The sequence below is a fragment of the Desmodus rotundus genome, chromosome 4 (genome assembly GCF_022682495.2).
Source record: "Desmodus rotundus isolate HL8 chromosome 4, HLdesRot8A.1, whole genome shotgun sequence".
NCBI lineage: Eukaryota > Metazoa > Chordata > Mammalia > Chiroptera > Phyllostomidae > Desmodus > Desmodus rotundus.
Genome location: NC_071390.1, coordinates 12,253,562 through 12,273,847, shown reverse-complemented (window position 1 = coordinate 12,273,847; position 20,286 = coordinate 12,253,562). Strand labels below are relative to the sequence as shown.

Sequence of the window (20,286 nt, the reverse complement as noted above, 5' to 3'; positions counted from 1 at the left end):
TGTGTCCGCTGTACCTAGCACAGTATCTGGTACATAATAGGAGTCCAGTAAGAGTTTGCAGAATAAATAAGTAAATGAATGAATGAATGAAAGTCATAGACCAGAAAGACTGTCAAGTCACCATAGAGGGTGCGTGTCATCTCAGTTTCCTTTATCAGTAGAAAGGAGCGGTTGTATAGGTAATCCAAAATATCAGATATATTTCAAATAGTATGTGCGTGTGGGGGTGTTTCACTGTGTGTTTTGCAACATTCAATCATTCATCTAACAACTGTTTGTTAAACATAATCATTCATCTAGCAGCTGTTTATTAAACATGCCGTATGCTAGGTACTATGCAAAGCAATAGGGATGAAGTGTGTTCACTAAAGAATGAAATGAGAAAATGTGGTTGCTGTCCTCAGTGGGCTTACAGAGGAGGAATCAGATTAGCAAACAAAAAAAACATAGTTGGGAAGTACAGGTGCTGTGTGTGGGAGGAATCTCTGCAGAAGTCCTTTACATTGAAATTGTCCCTTACGTAAATAAGAACCCCTGAAATCCATCAAGGAAGGCTGCCTGGAAGAATCTTCTAAATTAAAACCTGATAGAAGAGTAGGAGTTAGACTGGGCGAGTGGAGGTTTTTCAGCCAAGAAATGACTCCAGTGATGTCAGTAGAAGCCAGATCACAAAGTTCCTTGTGAGCCCTTTTAAGAGATTTGAACATTATTCTACATACCTTTCTAGAAAATTTTAAGCTGGGAAGTGACATAAGATTTGTGTTTTTGAAACACGGGCAGCATTTGAAGAGAGACGAGACTAGAGACATAGATACCAATGAGGAGGCTATTGCTATTATCCACGCAAGAGATGACAGTAGCCCACCAACAGCATTTCACGAGACGTAATTATAAAAAGAAATAAGAGATGACCAGAATGTTCTAAGTGATGGCTGTGTTGGACCTAGATGGTCAAGAGTGGACTAAATTTCAAAGTAAGTGGAGTAGGCACTCTCATTCTTAATAGGAAAATGTCCACCAGATCATACTGACCTGTACCATAATTTTAAGGATGCTTTATCTTTATTGTGGATCTACAAGTGGTAATGACTCCTAACATTTTAGAAATCACTGTTTCTCCCTACTCTTTCTCTCTCTTATGTACCTAAGAGAACTCTTTTTTAGATTAAGGCTTCTTAGTAATTACCTTTTAATTTATTTGTTTGACATGTTAGTCATTACATGTATTTCTCCGACTAGATTATTTTTACAAGTTCTTTGAAAAAGTGCCCATATTTTATACAGTCTGTATCCCTTTGCCTCTATCCTCTCTGCTCCCTGCCTAACTGAGCACAGCACAGAGGGACTGATGGTCACTTTAGACTTGTGCATGTTGTGCCGTGTTTGGATGTGATACGCATGTAGTCTGTCAGTATTTTGCTTCTAAGTCAGCTTCTTCCCTTTCCTCAGCACAAGCCACCACCAAGTATTCTTTACAACCTCTCTGGCATAAACTTACAAAAGGAATCGTTGCAAGAATCCTTTAAGTAGAAATTTCCCTGGTGTATAAAAGAAATTGATTTATATAATTGATTAAAGAGCATGCATAATCACCCTGTATACATTTCTTAAAATGGGATAAGGCTTGACCTGGTTACCTTTCAAAAGGTTTCTTTCAATTTCTTTTGCTAGTCTCTACCATGTACAAGAAAACAAAACATTTTTATTAAAAATTTAAGCTTTACACTACCAACAGCTAAATAACCTTTTTAATTATGTTCCTCTGTTTCTTCTTCTTAAAACAGGGCCTTTAACATTTCTTGTAATACTGGTTTGGTGGTAACAACCTCCTTTTTTTCTTGTTTGGGAAGCTCTTTGTTTCTCCTTCAATTTTCAATGATAACCTTGCTCAGTAAAGTAATCTTGGTTGTAAGTCCTTGCTTTTCATTACTTTTAATATTTCATGGCAGTCCCATCTGGCCTGAAATGTTTGAGAAATCAGCTGACAGTCTTATGGGAGCTCCCTTGTACTTAACTGTCTTTCTCTAGTGGCTTTTAAGATTCTGATTTTGTCTTTAATTTTTGCCATTTTAATTATGATGCGTCTTGATGTGGACTTCTTTGGGTCCTTCTTGTTTGGAACTTTCTCCATAGACTTGTGCATCTTTCCTTCATCAGATTAGTTTTTTTTTTTTTATTATTTCTTCAAGTGGGTTCTCAATCCCTTGCTGTCTCTTCTCTTTCTGGTACCCCTTTGATGTGGATGTTGTTACACTTCATGTTGTCCTGAAAGTCCCTTAAACTATCCTCATTTTTTAAAATTCTTTTTTTTTTTTTTTTTTGCTGCTCTGATTGGGTGTTTTTTCTAGCTTGTCTTCCAAATTGCTGATTCAATCCTCTGCTTTATACAACCTACTATTTATTCCTTCCAGTGTATAGTCTTCATTTTAGATACTGTATTCCTCATATTAACTGGTCCTTTTTCATGCTGTTAAGCCTTGGTGTAATCATTCCTTTGAACTCTATATCTGATAAATTGCTTACCTCCATTTCATTTAGCTCTTTTTCTGGAAATTTCTCCTGTTCTTTCATTTGGGGCTGCCTCTTTGTGTTTGTTTCTGTGTATTAGATCTGCTATGACTCCCAGTCTGTGGGGCAGCCTTACATAATAGGTGTCCTGTGGGGTCCAGTTGTACAGTCTCCTTGATCACTTGAGCTAGGTGCTCTGGGAGTGTCCCTTGTGTGGGTTATGCGGGCCCTCCTGTTGTAATAGATCTTGATTGCTGATTGACTGTCAGCTGGCTGACTGGGAGGCTCAACCCCAGCCACAGTGTGTGAGCTGCTGTGCAGGTGCTGAGCACACAAAGCGGAATTCGCCTGAGCAGGGTTTGATGCCTGCTGTGATCTCCCTTTGTATGTGCTCTTGTGAAGCTTACTGGATTCTTCTCTGTTGTTGTCTAACACTGGGTGTGTTGGTTTTGGGCCCCTTGGGAGGAAATCTGGTGCAGACCAATGTCACATGCTGCATGTGACTGGCCCTGGGCAACCTGTTCAGAGCTACCAGCAATCCACAGTTTGCGGCTGCCTCTGCTGGGCTCGGGTATGCATGGGAAGGACTAAGCTGCATACCAAGGCCAGCTTTTACCAGCACTGGGCCCAGGGCAGGTCAGCAAAAGTCCCAAAGCACCCTGAGGTCTGTCTCTACCTGCCAGCTGCCTATTAGTCTTGAGTCACTGAAAGGGCCTCTGGCTGCACTTACAACTCAGCAGGGTATAACTCTACCTGGTGGGGCTGCTGCTTTCCCCCACACTGATTCCGGAGGGGGAAAGGAGGGGGTTGCTCCACCTAAGAAAGATGCAATCTGCAGTATGGGCGAATGACTCAACATGGGGATCCTGGCAGCTGACCCTCCAGCTCTCACCCCAGAGCCATAAACCCCAGACTCCTCATGCCCTCTGTGCCAGAGCCCAAGGTGAGTGGCTGCAAATGAAATTTTACCCTTTAAGAGGCTGCCTGTGTCTCTAGCCATTTCTCCCTGGTGGACAGAAACCCCACTTCTTTTCACAGCCAGATGTTATACCTCTTCCTGGTTCTGGTGTTCTGGGCTGTGGAGCCTGACTTGGGACTGACTTGGGAGTTAGACCCCATGCTTCTCAGGTAGAACCCCTGCATCTGAGCTATCCCTCTGGAGCCTCAGCCACTGCCCCCGGAGAGTGGGCCAGCCCTTTTCGCATCTCTGCCCTTCCTGCCAGTCTCAGTGTGGCTTCTTCTGTAAATCCTTGGGTGTATGGCTTCTCTTCAGCTGCTCTTCACCTGGTTATTCAGGACGATTGTTCTATAATTTAGTTGTAATTCCAGTTTGGTCCTGGGAGGGGGTGAGTGTAGTTCCCACCTATTCCGCCACCACCTTGGATCCTCTGAAAATCTTTTTAATTTCCTTTCAGAACCTGACATTGTATGAAGCTAAGAAGTTGTTAAAGTGGTATCTAGCTGTACCTATCTCTGCATATTTGGAGAGAAAAAAAAAATGTGTCCCATCAATGATATGATGAATATTCTTACAAGTCCCACCTTACCGGGGATTTTCTATTTGACCATTGAGCATAGTTTCAGTATGTCAAAAAAGTACAGAGATCCCTACACTGTAGATAAATAAGTTAATGATTAGAAAAACTGCAGTGAAAGCTGGCTTGCACAATTTAACTGAGCCAAGATCACTAGATTTTTATTTTTACAATGCTTACCACCATTGATTCCGTCACTTACATTCATTTGTTTAATAACTAAATTGGATACAATACAACAATGTCAATCTTGTCTTGTTCTTTCAGTGAGTTAAAAAAAGGAACCTGCCTCCGGTTTGCTGGCAGTGGAAATGAAGAGAACCGAAATAACGCATACCCTCACAAGGCAGGCTTTGCCCAGCCATCAGGCCTCTCCCTGGCCTCAGAGGACCCCTGGAACTGCTTGTTCGTAGCCGATAGTGAGAGCAGCACGGTGAGGATGGTCTCACTGAAAGACGGAGCTGTGAAGCCCCTCGTGGGAGGAGAAAGGGATCCCATGGTAATGAAAGTCCCTCCTGCACATGCGCCCAGACACTCACCAAGTCTGCAGCTTTCTGCGTTTTGAATTGTTCATAAGATTTGAGAGACAGTACTTGTCCTATCCATAGGTTAAAGTGGAAGTTAAATCAAAAGGAAATGTGAATATAAAGAAACACAAACAAAGCCATCTAAGAAAAGTAAGCTTACTCTATTTGATTATGTATAAGTGTCAAGAACCAGAGAGAAAAGAAAGGATAAAATACTGATTAATGAAACAAGAGGAAAATGTAAATTACACATTTGACAGGAGGGTGGAAAGAGTACCAGATTGGTAGACCTGACCTTTTCCTGACCAGATGTGTGATTATTATCAATAAAACGAAGCACCACAAATTGGTAGAGGTTCGAAATTCTATCATGTTTTTCTTGTCTGAAACAAATGCCCAGCTCCATTTATACGAAGTCAGATCTTTTCCCCTTTACTTAAGTAGCATATACAGTCATCTTAATTTTCACTTTATATGCTAACAAAACACTGTAAAAATTTTAATATGTGCTGTATTTTTCTTTTTTAAAACAAAGAATCTCTTTGCTTTTGGTGATACTGATGGAGTGGGAATCAGTGCAAAGCTTCAGCACCCACTTGGAGTGACGTGGGACAAGAAAAGGAATTTACTTTATGTGGCAGACTCTTACAATCACAAGGTGAGTCTTGGCAGGGTTATGCAACACCTTGCTTTTCATCTGTGGTGTTTAAAATGCTGAAAAATCTGTGAGCCTCCTACAGTTGCCACTCTAAAATATAAAGGGGAATAACAGTCTTTGACAACTTTAGCCTTTGTTCTTTTCTTGGTCCTTCCTTCGCAAAGAGGTTATGATAGCACGCCGAGCTTGGGAAAGGACTAATAAACACATTCCTAAGGCTATTGCCAAAATTGTGAATTGCACCCCATCAAAGCTGCTTAGCAACAAATTCAGAAAATAAGGAGAAGGCAGGTAGCACAGAAATTACTATGTCATTTAACAAATGAACATTTTGGAGTTCTTGCATAGTTACAGCATCTATTAGCAAATAATTCCATGAAAATGGAATTAAAAGGAGCATTTCATTAGTTATCTATTTCTATTTTTATTTTTTATAAAAGTAGTAAATATTTTGTGATGAGAGACTATAAATTTAATATAGTTGAAACAATGGAAATCATTAAGTTTAACATAAGTAGCAAATTCTCAGCCAGTGTTAAATGCCCGTGAGAAGAAAAGTCAGTTCAGCTGTGTCCCATTGTGAGAAAAAAGAATAACATTTTGAAACTTTTTGAATTTCATAAGTAATTTCATCAAACATTGCTTCCAGAGGACAAAATGTAACTGGGGATGTGACATAGTGTTCGGCTCTCGGAACGGAGTACCTCCCCCTTGGCCCGGGGTGTCAAACTCATTTTCACCGGGGCCACATCAGCCTCGCTGTTGTCTTCAAAGGGCCGAATGTAATCTTATGTATAAATGTAACTAGGGGCAAGGAGCTCGGCGCTGCCACTATGGAGAAGCAAGGTGCGGGCCGGATAAAGCAAAGTGGAGGCCCGGATTTGGCCTGCGGGCCTTGTGTTTGCCACCTGTGCCTTAGACTATAATTTGAATGTTTGGCTTTTTCAAGAAAATATAGAAATGTCTATTTTTCTGTGATTTTTAAAAGAATACTAATGAAAAGTAGAATTCTCTGGCTTGCTTGGTACTGTACTTTTCCATACAACAAACGTGAGATTGAGCTTTAGGTATATGATTTTTTTTTTTTTTAGATTAAAGTTGTGGATCCAAAAACAAAAAACTGTATAACATTAGCAGGAACTGGAGATGCAAGTAATGTCAGTTCCAGTTTTACCCAGTCAACTTTTAATGAACCAGGAGGCTTGTGTATTGGAGAGAATGGCCAGTTATTATATATAGCAGACACGAATAATCATCAAATTAAAGTGATGGATTTAGAAACAAAAACAGTTTCTGTGGTAAGTAATCTTGAAGGGTAAGTGGAAGGGTACCAGTTTATGAATGATTCTAAGATCCTCCAGCACTGACAGGCACTTTTGGTTCGTCGATCTCTAGTGGTGAAAGTGAACGTAGGCAGCGTAGTAAGTGGACGTCTGTTTCAAAGATATCATTACTCTTAAAGTAAAAAATTCCGTCTGTGTCATGAGCATTTGAGAAAGGTACTGGAAGCTGGAAAGAGTTTGATGAACTTTTAGAAAAGAAAAAGGGCTCATCAGTTTTTAAATATACGCATAACCCATAGACACAGGTGACAGTGATGTCCAAAGGGAAGCAGGGGGGAGGTAGGCAAAGGGGGAAACGAGACATCTGTCATAGTGTAAACAATAAAAATAAAAAATAAGTAAAACTTATGAATTGTTTACATAAATACGTACACACAGTGATACACACTGTGCATACACACTATGTGGGTGGGGTTGTTTAGTCTTATTTTTAATGATTGTTAGATTAATGTGTAATCTTTGTTTCCTATGGTGAATTCATTACTAAATAATCTTCCAAAGAAATCTTAAAACATTTTTCAAAATATGAAAATAAGATTGAAAGAAGAATAAGTTTTAATCGGTTTTTAAAGATATAGTCATGGTCTCTAATAAAATTTAAGTTCCTTCTTGATGTATTACATTTGCCTGAAAAAAAATGCAAGAGGTTTTTTTTTTCCACCTAAAATGCTAGGAATTTCCAAGGTACGTTTTAAAATAAAAACAGATTGTCATCGTAATGTAAGTGTCGTTTTCTTGTCATAGATCTCTGATATAAGATAAATGACATCATATAGTTCACAATGAAAATTTTAAGAGGATATATATTATATCCACTACATTGAAATTGATATAGTTTTACTTTAATTTCCTGTCATTTACAAACAGTGAACAATTAATTTAATTGTTTCGTTCCTAAGTGTTAGTAATCTTTTTGCCAGAATGAAATATATTTCTGAACGTCATTTAAGACTGAAGTCTAAAAATAAACTCTCTCACTCTATAATTACTTTAAAGTACCTGTGCTTTAATAAACACATTTTCTTACTTCCTAGCTCCCAGTCTTCAAAGCTGGAAATGCTGTGGTAGACGGCCCATCCCCAGGGGAAAACCAGAAGACAGTACCCGAACTACCCAAGTCGGCTCCCAGCATCAGACTTGCCCCAGCGGCTGCCTCTCCAGGACAGACTCTTCAGTTCAAGCTCAGATTAGACTTCCCACCAGGAACAAAGCTAACGGAAGGGGTACCCAGTTGCTGGTTTCTAACAGCTGAAGGTATGAGACTAGTCTTGCAAATACAGATGTTTCATAAATTCTTGATGTTTAATCTAGTAATCTTTCTCATTTGTATATGATGTTTTCACTCTGTAGTTGGGCAGGATTTGAGGGAAGTCTTGTGACAAGATAGATGCAGATCTAACCCCACTTTATCAGTTTTCTTTAGTCTTAGAAAATCTTCTCTCTCTTTTATTAAATAACAGTGTTACTCACCCAAAATTACTCAATCATAATTGCCCCCATTCACTACTGGGCAAGTCCATCACACGCGGCAGACTTCTCTAGTCTCGGAATGATAGGTCCTCAGATCTTAGGGCGTGACCACACGCACTGTCTGTTATGGGGGCACGAAGGGCTCAGAGAGAGAGTGGCTATGCTAAACGCTTAGTGTGCTGATTACCGTAAAGGCTCCAGAACATATGTTGAATTAGGTCAAAAAGTGGCATTTGAACCCAGTTTTGCTTCTTCTTAGTTCAGTGTCTTTTCCATTGTGTTACTCCCTCAAACTAGTTCTAGGCCAATTAGCCCTAAAAATGAATTTCATTTCTTTAAAAAGACAAAGTTCAAAGCCACCAATTACACATTTGGGTGTTATGAAAGTTTCTAAACCGTACTCTCACCCTGGTCTCTGGGTGAGCTCGGCCCATGGACTGACCGTGGAGCCACACCGTCTGGAGCACTCTAAGGGAGAGAGAGCAGAGGGACGAGGAGGGACCAGGCAAGGAGACACTCGCGTGAATAGCCAGTAGGAGCAAAACCGAGAGAGTGGTTTCCTGCAGCCAGGTGGTTTAAGGAGAGAGTGACCAGCCGTGTCAAGTGCTACTGATAGACCAGGTAAGAGAAGGATGAAGAATTGATCACTGATTTAATGTCACAGAGTTAGCTGATGTCCTCACCCTCAGCCATTTCAGAATGATGAAGAAGGAGATACTAGAAGTTAAAAAAGAACAGAAATTCTGAGAAGAAGAACTAGAGAAAGCGAATACGGATAACTAAGGAGTTTAGCTACAAAATTAAGAGGAAATAGAGCAGTTGTTAGAAGGGGGAATGTTGTTGAGAGAACAGCATGTTTATTGGTGGTGAAGATCCAATAGAGAAAAGTGTTTTTGGTATGTGGTGGGGTGGGTGTGCTTTAGGATTTGAGAGGGGACGGGATCAAGTGCACACGTAGAAAGCTGGCCTTTGCCAGGAATATGGACATTTGCACAGTGAGGAGAGAAGGCCCCTCGTGTGACCCAGAGGTCTAGGTGGGTAGCAGTGGAGGAAGGTGCTTGTGGAAGCTTTTTTTTGATGCTTCTGTTTTCTGAGTACATTGGGAAGCACAGGCCATCAACTGAGAGAGAGTGGCAGGGTGGGGGGAGGGGTGGAGGTTTGAAGAGAGAAGCGGGTCATGCAGGAGGGAAACACAGTGTGAGTGCTGACCGGCTCGAGGCCAGCAGTGATGGGTGGAAAGCCAGGCCGGTGCACATGGAGGCTGTTTCTGTTGGGCAGAGGTGAGCCCAGGATGCAGGCAGTGTAGGGGAGTACCAGCTGAGTCGTGTTAACAGGTGGTCTGCTGCAGTGGCAGGCACTGCGCCATCAAATTAGGTCTCCAGAATCCCGGTCCAGTATTCATTGTGTTTACACCGTAACTTTCAGTTACACGGTAACAGAATCTCACAGATTCTGAAGAATTAAATTGGTTTTCCCCTGGAGTATGATATTTTTAAAAAACATATACTTTCTTTTTACTGAAGTGACTTGACATAAGCTCCTTCCAGTTCAGTTCTTTGCTTGCTTTACTGTCTTTCACTTTCCCAGGTAGCATCTGTCAAGTGTTTCAGAGCTTTCAATTGCTGTTTATTTTATTTCAGTATAATAGTATCATTAAGACTTGACTTACCAGTTATTAAGCCTGAAGCAGCATTTTCTTCTTTAGAGATGCCAGAGGTAGAATTGACGCCCCATTACTTGCTTACTACGAGAAAACGGATTGCAAAGCCATAGTTAAAATACACCCTTCTAGTAGAAGAGCACACACTGTTGGAGGATGTGCAGTTAACACAAGTGAATTGCTGCGGTCAGAGTCCAGGCAGAGCCTTTGTCCTCACTGTCTAATACTTTGTGACCTCTTAATCTAAGAACACTTCCTGTTCAGGTCTGTTCTCAAAGTATTTCATTACTGTAAATTCTGTAAAGATTTGAATGTGTGTTTCAATCAGTATGAACTCACCTATATATGTAACGAAATCAGTATCCTGCCTGCCTCATAGCAGTGCTTTCCAGCATCTCTGATGGTCTGGACACTATTTGTACAATAAGGTATTAGTCAGCTAGAACTAACCTCTAACTTCTTGTCTCTCGTGATCTTCCTCTGTCCTAGGCTCCCACGCTCTTTCTCATGTCCTCACTCAGTCTTCCATTTCCTCCTTGACCCCTCCTCCCTCCTGCCCTCTCACACACTTCTCTTATGTACCCAGACCCAGGCTCTGCGCCTTCTCACCTTGGTGCATTCTCAGGGTGGCAGCTTCTGCCCTGCAACAGCCCGCTTGGTGTTCACACCAAGAGATCAGAGAGGGCTTGGTGGACTAGCCAGGAGGAACTGCTGAGTTAGAATTTGGGAGTCTGGTTCTGGGGTGACTGAGCTTGTTGGGGAGATCCCTCTGCACACAGGAGAGGGCTGAGTCATGCAGTACTGGGAGGGTGTTTGGGGCTAGCCCTGTGGACAGAAGAGTACTCACACCTGGACCAGTCCTCACTCTTCCGAAGGTTTAGACCAAGTTCCCAGCTGCCCGTTTATGCTGCCTAGGTCCATTAGTCTAAAATCATGGCATCAGTTGGGGATCCCTGTTAATTTCATTTCTCCGTGTAAAATTCAAGAGCCATAAATTGATTTTTAAAACAGGATATGGCACATTAGCATGTTTACTATAACTCCACTTCGTCAAACACAAGTGAATACTGAGTCACTGGAATATAAATGTGGGTAGTATTAAGGAAAGCGAAGGAGTCTGCGGAACAAATTCTTCGCTGTTTTATCACTTGTCCATTTTTACTGTATGGGAGCAAATAAAATTTCATGCAAGAATCCCAGTAATTTAGGATTTTTGAAAATTATAGGGTACATTTGTACACCTATGATAAAGGACTTTTTTTTTCCTTGGCCAGTTACTGAGAGACAGAATCACTTACTTTTAACTAAATTTTGGCCTGTATAATCTTAAAGTTTTCAGCATATGTGAAGGTTTTAACCAAAAAAAAGGCAGCATAAAAGCCCCACTAACACATATCAACTGCACAAATCCCATGTGTAATGCATCTGAAAAATATTTAATGAAACAATCTGTTTTATTTCTAGAATCAGACATTAAAATAGCCCAGCTTACTTTGCTCTTTGATTTAAAACAGAAGAAGTTCCCCACCAACCTGCTATTTAGCAAAATCAAACATTCAATAAAATAAAACGTACTCTTCAGTCCAGAAATAAAGGCCAGAGAATTTTAAAGATAATATTTAAATAATTGTTTAAAACTCTGGACTTAATTTAACTCTTTAGATTCTCACCTTCCACCATCTCCTTACTCTTATTTGACATGTTTTTGTCAAATTTGATTTCTCCATCAACAGAATATTAGAAGCAATAAACTAAAAATAAACTAAAAAGATGGAGAAGACCAATAGAGACAGGTGCTCAGAGTGTTGGCTCATATTGAGGTCAAAAGAGACAGGAAAGCTAGAGGGTAGGCCTAGCATCTCATCACTGCCCGACAGGAGGGCCGTCTCTGTACAGACGGCCTGAGTCCTTGGTGAGCCGTTAGGTTGTGTTCAGTGCGTTCTCTTTAAGACCGCAGGAGAGCATGTCCTGTGTCTCCCAAACGCTGGCTCTGGGCATCTGACCCCTTTTAAGGCTGTGTGTCTGTGAGTACCTGCTTCCGCAGCAAGGTGCGTGCTTTCCTTCTGACGGGAGGTACCGGCTGAGTACAGCCATTGAAAACTTTACGTACTAAAAGGTCGAAGGTTTTAGTGGCTTATTAGACTTTTGTTATTTAGATAATGTACGTATTTATGTCTTAGAAGAGTTTTATGAAGTGTTAAAAAGAGGTAGACAAAAATCTTCTGGTTTTTACATTGTTTGATCCCATTAGAGTAATATATGCATGTTACTTACTTCCAAAAATCAGTGTTAGTTTTTGGTTATTACCTTTGGATAGTCAATGATTTACTATAATCTTATTTTGCAAGTAAGTCACTGCAGAGTTATACAGACATTTGTAGATCCTGGCCTGTTTTGTAGTTTTCATGTTATGTTCCTGAATACTTTTATCTTTCTTAGACAGTCTGAACAGTTTACCTTTTTGTGTTTTAGACAATGAATGGCTTCTTCAAGGACAGGTGCCATCTGGGGAAATAGAGAGCATCTCCAACCAACCAACCATCTCACTGCGGATTCCTGCGGACTGCTTGTCACCCGAAGCCGTCTTGTCTGTCCGCGTGTTTCTTTACTACTGCAGCGCCGACAGCAGTGCCTGTATGATGAAGGGGGTTTTGTTCAGGCAGCCCTTACAGATAACCAGTGCGCAGCCAGGTGCCATGGCTCCAGTAGAGCTCAAGTACGTATTGTAGCAAGCTAGCTAGCAGCCGGGCCTCCACAGCCACCTGCCCTCCGTCCTCCGTCCCCCCCCACCCCCCCAAATCACTCACGACGACAACCTTGACTCCTGCCTCTGGGATACCGAGAAACCCACTGCTCAGTCCTAGCAACTGACGTTAAAGTACAACTATACTCCTTATTTAATTATTTATTATAAACAAATTCCTTCCTTCTGGCTGGGCACCAGCTAAGTCGCTGACCATCGTCTGAACCACGATGTTGCAATCTATGCTGCTATTGCCACGTGACTTAACGTCCACACTTACAGTAGGAAATATTATCCTGAGATAATTTGCAGTGATTACTGATAACGACAATGACACCAAATATTTTAACTAACTTTTTCTGCCTTTAACAGTGAGCAGCAGCACATTTGAACGTGTAGATTTCACAATAACTTTAAAGAGAACCCAAGTTTCGGTCTCCATGTTGGTTATGAGGACACCTGACATTCCAGTCCTGAGGTCTTCTCTAAGGCTCCCCCTGCCCCAGAAGTCTTTGTCACGGTAGCAGCTTTAAGAGTTCCTGGGTAGTACATGTGGCCTGTGTTCTCTTCTGCAGTTTCCTCAGTTGAGATACATTGAAAAGAGGATTTATATCTGTTTTCATTATGTTACTTGCTATTCTAAATTACCATCATTAATGCCTTATAACTCTGTACAGAAAAGTTTCTAAGGACATACGGAGTCACTCCTTAACTGTTTTCTGAACGAACAGCCTTACCAGGTAATGAAGGAGTCCTTGGAAATAGGACTCCCAAGGACCAAGGGACTTAGGGACACATTACTGTGATGAACTGTGGTGATAAAGAACTACGGCAGCTGAATCTGATGTCAATGGGTATGTGTGTTTCAGAAATTTGCATTTCACTTGTAAGCATTAAATGCAGATTTGTTGGATTTGGGTATTTGGGGCATAATCAGAATTTAAATTATGGCCATTTATTGTGATGTGTTTTTAAAAATCACTTTTAAACCTTTCAATTGGAAATTTCAATGTGTTGCACTTTCATGCTATACATATGTATAGTATATCCTAATATGTTATTCTTTAAAATACTAAGGCTAAAATATACAGGGATTTGATAACATTGGGGTTTTCTTAGCCCCAAATATATTGAAAGTTTTTATTATAATTTCCCTATATAACTATTTAAAAGCCTATTCTTATTTTTACTAAAACTGATTCAACATGTTCATGATTTAATCAGCTTACAAGGTTTTTTTTTAAAAAAATGAACCATATTCAATAAATATAGATAATATGGTATATGCCTTTCCCCCCCTCAAACAGTAAGTTTGGAGTATAATCTTTTAAGCACCGTCATCTGCCTATTTTCTTAGGTGTTTTTGAAATACAAGTTTCGTACGTACTCTCTCTCTCATTCCGGTCCCTAGATCTCCGAGGCATGGAGAGGCACACACAGATCGTGACTTTGACTAAATTGTAACCTGCTAAAGCTATCGAAAGAGAGGTATGAATGTAAAGACTTCCGTTTAAAATTGTGTGTAATTACCTCATAAGCCTTTTCTCTCCAAACAAAGAAGTTTTGTAATAAAAGAACTTGTACCATTAATATTCTCTTTTATGGAAAATAGGCCATAGTCATTTTTTTAATATCATTTGCTTATACTTCTCATTTCCAGTTGGTCAGGATGAGAATATTTTGGCTTTATCTTTTCCTATTTAAGGACATAAACAATTTCACTCTCTAAAGGAGTTTATAAAATTTTAACTTGCTAATTCAGATATATCTGATAATTAATTTTTCAATATTGTACACAAAGATACATGTGAGCATTTTTATGTACATTAAAAATCCAAAAATATTTCCTAGAATCTATTAATGTTTCCTTTGTCTAGACCAGGGGTGTCAAACTCATTTTCACTGGGGGCCACTATGGGCCTCACGGTTGCCTTCAAAGGGCCAGATGTAATTTTAGGACAGTATAAATGTAACTACTCCCTAACAGTTAAGTGAGAGCTCGGCGCTGCTGCCGGGTAGAAACAAGGTGGAGGCTGCACTTGGCCCGTGGGCCTTGTGTTTGCCACCTGTGGTCCAGACAGTGTTTTATGTTATGAACATTCTTATTCTTATTACCCATCCACCAGTCTGCATTGTTTTTTACTGTCAAAATATTATTTATATAATTAGTATAACTTTTTGTAAATTATACTAAAGCAATATAAATAGGTTCCTAGAATTTATGACTAACATATCTGTTACATAAGAGGAAGTACAAGAAAGATTACTTTAAAAAATTTCTTATCCTGTCTGCCTTCTGTTTTCCATAGGGATGTCTGTATTTTTAACTTTCGCTATTTTTCATGCATAAATTACGATACCCAATAATAGTAGTGTAAGTCACCTAATCAAAGTGCCAGGAGTGTGGCACTGCACTTTGATGTGATACCTAGAATCCTTGCCCTAAATTATTCTACTGGTTTGTCACTATTTTTTCTACCACTCTCTGTGATACCATTTCACAATTTTTTTTTCTGCACTTATGCTCTGGATTGATATGATCCCTGAAAAGAATTTTACTTGTCTTGAATATGCTGTCTCAAGCAAATATGTAACAACTGTGCATAAGGGAATACTTCACAGTTTAATTACCCGTAAGTGTAACTTTGGCAAAGTTCAGTGACTAAAAAAAACAAACCATTTTTCTCCTTAATGGTTCTAATATATTTGTTATCAGGCCTGTAGAAAGGTATAAATCTTACAGCTAAAAAAAGGGATTTAATATGTGTGGCTGAGTATATGTATATACATACACAGATATACACAGATATACACACAGATATAAAGATCAACTCAGGAATTTCTCACATAAGTTTCTCTTACGGCCAATAAGTTTTTTTGAGCTAACACCACTGAAATAAATTACTCTCTGCTTGTTTCTCTATCGTTGAAAAATTTGGGAGGATGTTGATAATACTATCTGTAATATTTTTCTGCTTGTACAAAATTTACTATTGATTTATATCTGCCATTTACAACAAGTTCAGTCTGGCCATTGTATTCAGCGTCATTTGAAGGACAGTTATCAAAAACCAACGAAACGCTGTAGCTCACAACTGCACTAAAGTATATGCAGAAGGACTGTGTCAACGGTGCTTCTCCTGAACGGTGGAATTACGGATATTTTTATTTGAATTCTACTTTCTTCTTTTTTCAGTGAGCAATATGTTATGTTATTTTTGAAAAACCAACAGGAAATTTTTTAACAATTTAAAATGAACTGAATAATAAGTACTTATATAATAACTTTTCTAAAGTCACTTTTATTACCAAAGATCAAAACATACTTTAGAGCTCTTAGATCTACCAGTTTTAAGCATGTGCTGTGGCGAAGACAGAAATGTTTCTGGCTGCTGCTGCTGCTGCTGCCGGTGTTTTTATTGTGTAATGGAATGTAGCAGTTAAGGGCGGGACTTTGCCCTCAGTTGGATTCTAACCGTATAAAATGGGGCTACTGTCCCTGCCTCATGGGGCTGCTGTAAGGATGCGATGAAATAGTGTTCGTGAAGCATTTAGTAATTAATGAAAATGCTAATTATTGGCTTAGTTGATGATAATTTATGACCAGAACCACATGGCTTAACATCTCTGCAACCACAGTTTCTAAAGGAAACTATTTCTTTATCAACCATTTGATATGTTAATATTCTCCACAGAGTTGGGATTCAAGAGAAGAAATACAGTTTTCTAATAAAGCATATTACTATTTTATGTGATATATAGTTATAAAGAACTATACTTGCAGTTTTATTTTTTAAAAATTTTATAGACCTACAACTACGAGTAATAAACTTCCATTGAGAGGGTCTAGACAATACTCACCCCAAATCATGTTCTTGTAACATACTCTAATGGTGCTTTACAAAATCTTCAAAGTACTTTTATGCATTTTGCCTCATTTGAGCTTCGGGATAACCCGATGAATCAGACGAGTAGATGCGATGTCCATTTTGCAGAATAGGAAACAGCTTTAGAACGTCGCTGGCATGGCAGGACCAGAGCTCCCAGGACTGTGCCTGATGCTGGAGCAGCGTCTGGCGGGGCAGTGGCTCAGCCAGTGCTGCTGAATGACCGGAGGGCAGTGAGTGCTGGATCCTGTCTTTGAACGTAGGTCTCCTACCCCCTTGCGCTTCTCCTAGAAGTAGATGAAAACAAACCGAGAAGTTAAGAGGACTTACTTCCTTTTGTGAATGCTTTCTTAAGCCTTTGCAGTATTTAAGTAAAGCAATAAGGATAATAGCTAAGTTCACTGGGTGCTTACTACCTGTCAGGCACTTTCCTACGTGCTTTATACGTATTAACTCCTTTAACTCTCACGACCACCCTATGAGGGAGGCACTATTTTTTCTTATTTCTCTGATGAGGAAACTGAGAAATGAGTCAGAAGCAGTTACAGAAGCACAGTAGATCCCACATTTAAGAAGAGGCTGAGCCTGCTGAGTCTGCTCATCTACCCTGCTGTTCTGCCTCTCAAAGTAGTTTCCTAAAAACCAACCTTTCGTAGTTATATATAGTAACTAAACAATCCAAAGAACCCAAAAAGTCCTAGCGATAATCGCTTTTGAAATTTAAATCCATTTAATTATATTAGCTTTTGGACTTTTCGTTCGACGCTCTTATCTGTCAGGGTTTGTAGCAGTCTGTACAGTTGTTGTTTCCGAAAAGATTTTCTGTAGCATTCTTTCTTAAATGCAGACGTCACCCGGAGTTTTTCTTGGCAGATGGGTGTATTAATGAATTAAATAGTTTTTTAGTATTAGTTCCAACAGCGCTATTTTAATTGGTCTTCAAAAGGCAGTCATAGCTAGACCTCATCATGAAGTTTAACTGTGTTCCCAGCGCCGAACTGACGCAAACCCCAAAACCTCATTTGTGTAAGAAAACGGTTTTAATAAGGCAAGTGAGCTCAAGAAACGTAGTATTTGGCCAGTCCGTTAACAATAAAGGCCCGACGGTGACTCAAACGCAGGGTCCGGCAGAAGTAAGGCCTGCCTGAGTGTGGGCGTAATAATGTCTAGTTTCAATCTGAACATTTCACCTAAAATGTCCTATGGTGTGCTTGAGTGACATTGTTATGTTACAGAATTCCATGCTTATGATTCTGCAGTAAAAGATTCTGTAATAAAAGGGGGCGTTATTTGTGCCAGACCCTGTATCCGCAGTGCTGTTATAGTAAAATTTTCCCCAGGTCAACCTGTTATTCCAGCCTTAGCTACTCTGAGAAGGAGTGAAACCAAATACGGCATACCACTGGATTGTGAACATCTTTTTGTTGTTAGTTTTATAATTTAAATTAAGTAAAATTAAAATTTGTTAATTTTGCTGTAGAATCTCATTTCTGAAATGCGTAAGGAGTTGCACATCAAGTTCAGAAGGTGATGATAATGTACTTTAGCAGTAGAACTCACATGACGTTCACTTAAGTAAAGAATTCACACTCAGCACATGTCACTATTTTGTCCTGAATAACTAAAAGTTTGCATTTTCAGATTTCCTTGCAATAGGGTAATACAAACAATGGTGGTAAAAGTTAGAGAGGCTCGGCCAGTCTGCCCGTGTGCAGTCCCCGTCCAGCAAGCCTGGCGCTTCCACACACGGGACTGCAGGGGAGCCCCGGGGTCTGGCCGCAGGGAGCCCCTCTGACTGCGCCCCTTCCATTGCTGATTTGCTTTGGTTTTCTGCAAGGTTAGCGTCGGAAAGTAAAAACCCCAGACACCTGCTGTGGAATGTTTGCTAGTTATTCATTGCTTGGTGCGTCCCCCTTTGCTGGCACGTTGCTCTCAAGTGTACGACCAAAGGATGTTTCATTCCATTGAAACCTCCACAACCAAAAAAAAAAAAAAAAAGAATCACGTATTTCCCAATAGGCTTCCCAGCCTGTGCCAGCGACCACACACTGCGAAGCCCGGCACAAGCACCCTGGGGCGCGAAACCACGGGCTCAGAGGGCTGTCCGGGCGAGGCGGGAGTTCCTCCCTCCAGGCAGCAACTCGCAGACCTGGTGTCTCTCAGTAATACACAGTTAAGCATGATTGCCAGAGTTTTTTTTTAATGTGGAAAACTTGAAACTGGGTTAAATGGGCAAACAGAAAATAATACTTTTGCTCTTAATACATTTCATTACATATTTACATTCGAAATAAAGGAAGATGAGGCTTCATAATACTGAGAAGTAGAGAAAAAAATGAGCTCTCCGACTTAAGTACGCCCAGGTTAAACAGATTTACTATTCTTACTCTAATGTATGCCTGTGAAAATGTTAAGGTGCATAGGATAAAACCTCAGTTGATAAATTATGGTAATGGAGAGTAAAGATAGAATGTTCTTTCCTGAAAATGTAGGACCCTGCCACGGAACTGTCTGCTGTTTTCAGAACTGGTAGCCACTGTTTTTAGTCCCACGAGAAATGAGCCCGTGCCGTGAGTGTTGCGCACGGCGTTCACTGTGCTGCTCGTTCCGAACCAGCACTGCTCACGAGTGTGTGAGTGGAGCTGAACTGTTCCGCTCACACAGGCCTCTGATGTTCGCCATCCACACTTACTTGTGACAAACATACCCCGCCACTGCCTCTCCACGCCGCAGGCCCTCTCCCTAAAGACAACGGTGGCGCCTGTGGGCGTTGGCGGAGGAAGTCTGGTTGCTCACGTGCCAGACACGGCCCGTGATTTTGTTGGCGTGCGTTTGTTTTCCAGAATTCCAAGTACCGGTTTTCAAAGGAAGAGAAAAGTACCTTGTGTGACTTTGAAATTAATTTCTGTTTTCAGGTATTCCTCCCTAATTCTATTTTAGGTAAGTTAATATAAAAATTTTAAATTCTCACTGTTACGGCCCATTGAGAGCTGGTTTGGAAGTAGTTTAGTTGTCTGTCACTACATGTGGGTTATGGACAAAGTTTTCTGTGTGACACACACATCTATAATTTCACATTGTAACAGTTCATAAAGTTGTCAGATTTGAAAGACAAACTCTTTTGTGTTGATAAAGTTGTGGTTTTACTCTGAGACTAGAGTTGGTCTGCTGTGCTGACTTCATGCCTGTCATTCCAAAGGTTTGATTGTATGTTTCTCCAAATATGAAAAAAATGCAATGGAAATCCAATTTACAAGGATATATGTTGATATTTCTAGACATGGTCTAGCCGTAAAAAAATTGATTTGATTTGCATTTTTAAGCATTTCCTGTAAACAGATTAATATATTTTTATAGAACACTGTATTTCTACATTTATTTCTAGACTATTTTTAGTGACTTTCTCAATGGTGTGTTAAGGGAAGATTGTTTGGAATGAGTGTGCGGTGGCCTTCGTGCCCAATCAAAGGAGGTGTAAGACGTGGGGTGCTAGGGAGCGAGAATGTGCTCATACTGTACACTGAAACCTACTGACTCTTTTCTAAAGCTTTGTACACTTTTTCATGAAACATTAAATATTTTCTCTCTGAAGCAATGTTTCTGGAGATAATTTTGCCGCTTACATACCTGAAAGCCCTGATTTCTTCTTTGAACTTTTGGAGAAGTGAGCATAATACTTGGTTAAAAAAAACAACAGAAAACTCCCAACCAAATAATTCAAAATGAAATGCCATCATAATAACAATAGATTTTTCTAAATACATTTGGAAAAGGTACTCTATTCAGTAAATGAGGATATTTGAAAAGAAAAGAGTAGATCTCAACACTATGCACAGACTTGCAGAGGAATTAGTGACAACGTAATAAATACACAAAAATGCTGGAAGAAATGCAGACGCCTGTAGTGTTGGGGGTGGAGATCAAAAAAAACTATGAGCTCAGAGATACAGAGAAC

General features: G+C 40.0%; 1 protein-coding gene across 2 annotated transcripts in view; it reads left to right on the top strand.

The window, feature by feature from the left end:
• NHLRC2 (NHL repeat containing 2) overlaps nucleotides 1-19,922 on the top strand; it is a 58,772-nt gene extending 38,850 nt beyond the window's left edge. The window contains exons 7-11 of one of the 2 annotated variants that reach the window (XM_053922081.2): nucleotides 4,311-4,476; nucleotides 5,106-5,228; nucleotides 6,320-6,526; nucleotides 7,606-7,825; nucleotides 12,174-19,922. In XM_053922081.2, coding sequence (XP_053778056.1) covers nucleotides 4,311-4,476; nucleotides 5,106-5,228; nucleotides 6,320-6,526; nucleotides 7,606-7,825; nucleotides 12,174-12,430 — 973 coding nt within the window. In that variant the 3' untranslated portion in view covers nucleotides 12,431-19,922. Of the gene's footprint in view, nucleotides 1-4,310; nucleotides 4,543-5,105; nucleotides 5,229-6,319; nucleotides 6,527-7,605; nucleotides 7,826-12,173 lie in introns of both variants that reach the window. The other variant, XM_024555588.4, reaches the window with a different exon arrangement.
• Nucleotides 19,923-20,286: the final 364 nt, after the last annotated feature.